Source organism: Leptonychotes weddellii, chromosome 7, assembly GCF_054177405.1.
Source record: "Leptonychotes weddellii isolate Sample4059 chromosome 7, ASM5417740v2, whole genome shotgun sequence".
Lineage (NCBI taxonomy): Eukaryota > Metazoa > Chordata > Mammalia > Carnivora > Phocidae > Leptonychotes > Leptonychotes weddellii.
The window spans coordinates 54,055,859-54,061,858 of NC_138375.1; the positions used below are offsets into that span (position 1 = coordinate 54,055,859).

Genomic DNA, 6,000 nt, shown 5'->3' on the forward strand with positions numbered 1-6,000 from the left:
ACCTACTTCCGAGGGGCTGGGGAGCACAATCATGCTGGTTCACTTTTGACTTAGTTGTCATTTTATTTCTGCACTTACAAAACTCTCCCTTAAATCCCAGTGTGAGACTTAATGTCTCTTCCCCCATCCTAAATTATCCAAGCCACATGCCATCAGCTAACTCATATGCATAGTTACAAAAGTGTTTCCTCAAAAGGGAAGAAACAGAAAGTGTTTGGAGTTTGAATGCTTTTAAGTTAAAGAGAACATGAGACAACTTTTTGAGGCAGGACAACCCACTGATAATAATAGTAGTGATAATAATATTACAAGTAACACTTAATCCAAGCTTATTATGTACCAGGCTTGATGCTACATGTTTTACATTCAGTGTCTTATTTAATTCTTATAACTCTATGGGGCATGCAGTTTTATTGTCCACATTTGTTTTCAGATGAAGAAACTAAGGCCCTTAAAGAGGCCAAGTAATTTGTCCAGAATCACATGGCTATTAATGGCAGAACCAGAATTTAGACCCAAGCAATCTGGCTCCAGAGTCCATAGGCCCGCCACTATGCTACCTGGATGCATTTGAGAACACCTCCCTCCTGGTTATTTGGATGACCTCTAAATCCTACTCATTTGCTTATTCATCCCAACAACAAACATGTCTCGAACATTTATGATTGGTCTGATACCTTGCTAGCTGTTGAAGCTCTAGAAATAAAAGCTCTTGTCTGCTAAGGAACCACAGTCTGGTTAGGAGTAAGCTACAGGCAAACTGCTAATATGTACTGTGGTAAGTTTGATGGCTTATAAAACAAGAGTACTCTTAATTCAATGTGGAGAAGGAAGTCAAGGAAGGCTTCCTGAAGGAGGTAACCCTGAGGGGAATTTTGAAAGATAAAGAAGTATTAAGTAGGAAAAAAAAAAAAAAAGAAAAGGAAGGTAGGAGTGCATGAGAGAGCATGGCAGGTTTAGAAGATTGTGAAATGGGTCAGAAGCCTGGGCCATAAGGCCCGAGGGGGAAGTAGAAAGAGCCCATTTAAGGTGATAAGAAGGAAATTTCCCAGCAGCCAGGCTTTCTTGCCTTTGTCGTATGCACTAGGAAGAAGATCCATAGGCACTAGGAAAGTAAACGGGTCCAGCTTACAGCTGCTTCCCATCCCAGGAGCCCAGTCCCTCTGCTGGTTCCCCTGCTGGCGGCTGGCAAGCGTGTCCAAATCTGCTCATAATGCACATCATCCCAAAGTGACAGGAAGGGTTTGCCACACAGCTGCTGCCACCACTGGTGCAGTGACATCGTTAGCTGGGAACGGTCACAGCTGGGAGTGTGAGTATCAAGGGAGATTAGCTGCTTTGCAGTAATGGCCTCTGTGACCTTCAGATGTTGTTTCTTCATCCTAAGAAAAAAGGCCAAGGTTGGAAGAAATGGTCACCGCTCGTAGGAAGCTTTCTCTGATTTTCCCCTACCCACCCCTGGCTGGGTGAGGTGCTCTTGCAGGCCCTCCACAGTAATCACCTCCTTACTGGCCTGTCTCCCCTGCTGTGATGGGAACCCTATAAGACAGTGGCTACTAATTTACCTCTCTGTGTCGGGAACAGGGTCTGCACACGGGAGGTGCTCAGTGAATGATAGCTGGATGAGTGCATGAATGGTGGTGATGGGAGAAGGAGGAGGAGAGGGTCCTCCCCAGGTCAGCGGTGCCTCTGCAGCATTGTTTGGACCAGCCCTGTGCTTCTGGTTTCAGTCACTTCCCTTTGGGGAAGTGAGAGGCATCCTTGGAAACGGAGACCCTGAGCTAGGGAGCCCCTTGCTTCTTGCCTCCCTTCCCTGATGACTTAGCTGGAAGGGAGGGAGATTTGGACACCTTCAGTTATCACCAGCTTGGCGTGTTTGGAGCTCAGAGTTCTAATATGGGGTGGATGGCTTCCTGTGAGAGTCAGGGAAGCATGATGGATGGGAATTTAGGGCTGGAGGACTGACCAGAATCAGCCTATTTCTCCCATCATTCACTTTGTTCCTTCATTCAGACCTCAAACTTTTGTTGAGCACCTGCTAGGCCTCGAGGACACAGATATTTACAAACTACAGCTGCTATCTCAACAACAAAAAGCAAGCAGAGAATTAATAACTTACTGAGTGGTGACTATCTGCCAGGTGCTGTTTTCAGCACTTTCCATACATTAATTCAGTTAAATCTCATGACAACTCTATGAAGTAGGTAAGTACTATTATCATCCCTATTTCTCAGTTGACGGAAATAAGGCTCACAGAGTGATTAGGTCATTTTGCCCCAGATGACTGAAATTTGAACCAATAGCTTGGCTCCAGAGTTCAAGTGCTTAACTATTACTGCATTCTATTGCCTCCAAGGACAGTGTAGGTTAATATGGGAGAGAGAGAAGTGAACAGACAGTGGAGTAGGAAGTCATGCCTTTCCCAAGAGCAGGAAGCACAGACAAGAGGGCAGGGGGAGGCAGGGAGGTGGCTGACATCTGCCTGGAATCTAACAAGACTAGTGGGAATTATTAGGTAAAGAAATTGGGGGTGGGGGGAGAATGTGGGAGGAGCTCAGAGATTAACATGAACATGGAGTGGAAGGCAGACTGGGGCTGGAACCTTAAAGGCCTAAGTGCCAAATAAAGGAGTTTGGATTTGTCCAGAGGATGACCAGGAACCACAGAAGGAGCCATTTCTGTTTTCATTACCATTAAAATGTTTTTGTTTTTGAAAAATTCATATGGTAGAGACTTCTTCCCCTGCCCCTGTTTTGGGTACATCTTATCACTTTCTCAAACAGAAGAGAGCAGTATGGGACTACCTCTGAGGAGAGAATGTCAGAATGCTCATTTCTCCAAAGTAAATGGTCTGCTGTTCAATTGGGAGACAGCCTTTCCTAACCTTGGGTTATGGGACTTCTGACAGTCCTGGGCTGTAACTACTAAAGCTTCTGAAATTCCACGTGAGACCAATAATGGGCAAGCTCCTTGGTCTCCAAGGAGTGAGGAATCCTCAAATGACTCCTCCAAATCCCAAGATAGCTGGACCCTAAAGAAGGTTTTATTCATACATTTTAGAACCGAATCCACTTTGATAAATTTTGAAGAAAAAGAGCTAGAGAGATCTTGGCATTAAATTATGTATTGGCTATGCTCCATCTTTTCTGAGGTCACGCGAGTCTCTGCTCAGCATTAGTTGAAAGCATTTATTCCCCCTTAGCATCGCCCGTTCGGCAGCATGGCTGTGCAACATTATGAGTCATATCTAGTTGGAAGTTAATTTCCTAATCAATGTGGACAAACGGGTGAACCTTGGCTCCCTTCTGTTTGCATTTGGATGAGATGAGAGATGTGCTTCTCAATCTGGTTCTCAAATAAGAGGTGGAAACAGTCTCCTTCATTTGTCCTTGCTGCCTTCCAGAATCTGGTACTCAATAATGGTGCCTAGTAGGACCACTGTTGGCCTTCTCAGAGTCTTCATCAGCCCACTTCCCCCTACCTTCTTTGTATGGACAGCGAGGTCCTCCGTCTCAACATCAAGTGCAAAAGCAGCTTCAAATCCAGGCCTCTGCAAACCTACCCTTGGTCCCCTAATCCAGTACTGCTCCTAAGTGCCTCCCATCTAGAAAATATACTGTAGAGGTTAAGAGTACAGACCAGGATGCCACATTACTTTTTAACTAGCTATGTGATCTTGAGCAAATTAATTAGCCCCCATATCTTTGGTCTTTCCTCATTTGTAAAATGGGGGTATTAATAGTACATAAAATGCATTAATATACATAAAACATTTAACGTATGTGAGCTTACGGCAAGTGCTGTATGTTTGCTGTTATTAAGTATCATTGATGTCAATCAGAATGACAGATGCAGTTGAAACAAATCAATACCAAGCAGGGGAAAGCTTGTGGCCTGGAAGTCAAAGAGCTAAAGAGCAAGCTGTGGATAACAAGCAATATATCTGAGATTTTTTCCCCCAGCAACTGTGTTCAAAATGTTGAATAGATAACATATGAATTCTCTGCTATATGTTATATTATATTTTATTATATTATATTATGTTATATTATATTATATTATATCATATCACATTGTAAAACAACTTAAGATAAGGCACATGTCTCCTTTGACCCCTCCGCCCCTTTTGGTCCCAGAGTCCTACCCCTCCTCACAGGTACCCCTGTTGGTAGTATTGGTGGTTTGGCACTTTTTGTCCAAACCCTTCTCTTTTTTCTTTTCATTCATGTACATGCATCCTGACAATATATCTGGCTCGGTTTATTTGTTTATATTAACCTAGTGTATGCATCTTTCCATACTTTATTTTTTTCACTGAGATATATCATTAAACATATTAAAGCTATATCATATTTGTTAAGCACTGCTACATGGAATTCCATTACAGGTCACAGTTTACTTAGCTATTCTCCCTTTGACAGACATTGTGGTTTTGTTCAACATTTTGCTGATGCAAGCAATGCTGTAATACAAGTTCTCGCTCAAATGTGGATGTTTCTCTAGATTCAGTATCGCAGGAGATATACATTTTAAGCAAATTTAATATACACTGCCACAGTACCACCCAAAGAGGCTGAACTATACCAGTATGCCTCACAGCTGTGTGCAAGGCTGTTGGTGTAGAGCTGTTCCATGGAAGTCTGCAATTCTCAGAGACCAGGAGAACTTTCTGGTATAAACTTCTCACCAACATCTTAAAGGCTTAAGCCTCCCCTGATTTATCCTCACCCTCTGTTTTTGCTTTTCAGAATTCTTGAGCTTGATCTGATTGTCAGAGATGACGATGGAAATATCTTAGACCCTGATAATACCAGCGTCATCAGCTTGTTCCATGCACACGAGGAAGCGACTGATAAAATCACAGAGCGCATCAAGGAAGAAATGGTGAGCTTTGTAAAATAGGCTTTGGCAGTCATATAGCAGTCATATACTTCATATACATCATAAACTTCAAATAATAGGCTAATTAACCAGACTCTATTATTCAAGGAGATATCTGTCCTATGACCTGAGATGATCAGTAACCACATGTATTTTATTGTGTTTTTGTACTCGGGTCTGTAATTCATGCATCTATCCCACAGGTAGTTTAATGTAAGGCAAGTTTCCTGTTCTCATGGAGATTTTATATTCCAGAGAGGGGAAAAGAAGAAAGGCAATAAGAAGTAAATAAATAAATGGACAAATTAATTCCAGATGGTGTTAAGTCTCTAAAAGGCAATAAGCTAGGGTTATGTGAATCAGGAGCTATTTTAAAAGGTACCATCAAGAAAGGCCTCTCTCAGAAGAGACATCTGAGTTGACACTTGAATAATATGAAGTCACCAGGCCTGGGAAGACCTAGGGACAAAGTGTTGTAGGCAGAGGGAACAGTAAGTGAAAAGGCCCTGAGGTAGGACTGTGTTCTCAATGTTCAAGGAGTAGAAAGACCAGTGTGGATGGGACATGATGAGCAGTAGGAAAGTGTAAGCAATGATTTGGAGAGGTAGGGAGCAAAAGCCAGCTCTCGCAGGGCCAGAGGTGTCACGGAAAAGAGTTAAGATGTTATCCCAAGTATGGTGGAAAGCCAACAAAAGAGTTCAAGGAAACTTTTTTTTTTCAAATTTAACATAATCTGACTTACGATTAAAAAAATCATTTTAGCCACTGTGTATTATTTGAAAACAACTTTGTTTTTAGTTTTATTAAGATAATTTCACACAAAATTAATTCTTTATGAACTACAGTCTACTGAATCTTACTAAGGTATAGTGTTGAGTCAACTCCACCATAATCACGATATCAACAGTTGTGTCACCCTGAAAGTTGTTTTGAGTCCCCTTGTCATTGATCCCCTTTCCCAATCTCCAGGCCCAGGCAATCCCTAATTTGTTTTCTGTGATTACACTTTTGCCTCTTCTAGAGTTTCATATAAATGAAATCATATGGTTTTTGTGTTTGACTTATTTTACTCAGCATGGTGTTTTTGAGGTTCACGTTGTATATATTACCTTTTTTTTT

The 6,000-nt window shown here is 42.0% G+C and overlaps 1 protein-coding gene across 1 annotated transcript in view; it reads left to right on the forward strand.

The window, feature by feature from the left end:
• The window catches only part of DOCK2 (dedicator of cytokinesis 2), a 386,690-nt gene that overhangs the window by 35,238 nt on the left and 345,452 nt on the right, over positions 1-6,000 (forward strand). The window contains exon 7 of the mRNA XM_081825805.1: positions 4,749-4,884. Coding sequence (XP_081681931.1) covers positions 4,749-4,884 — 136 coding nt within the window. The remainder of the gene's footprint in view (positions 1-4,748; positions 4,885-6,000) is intronic.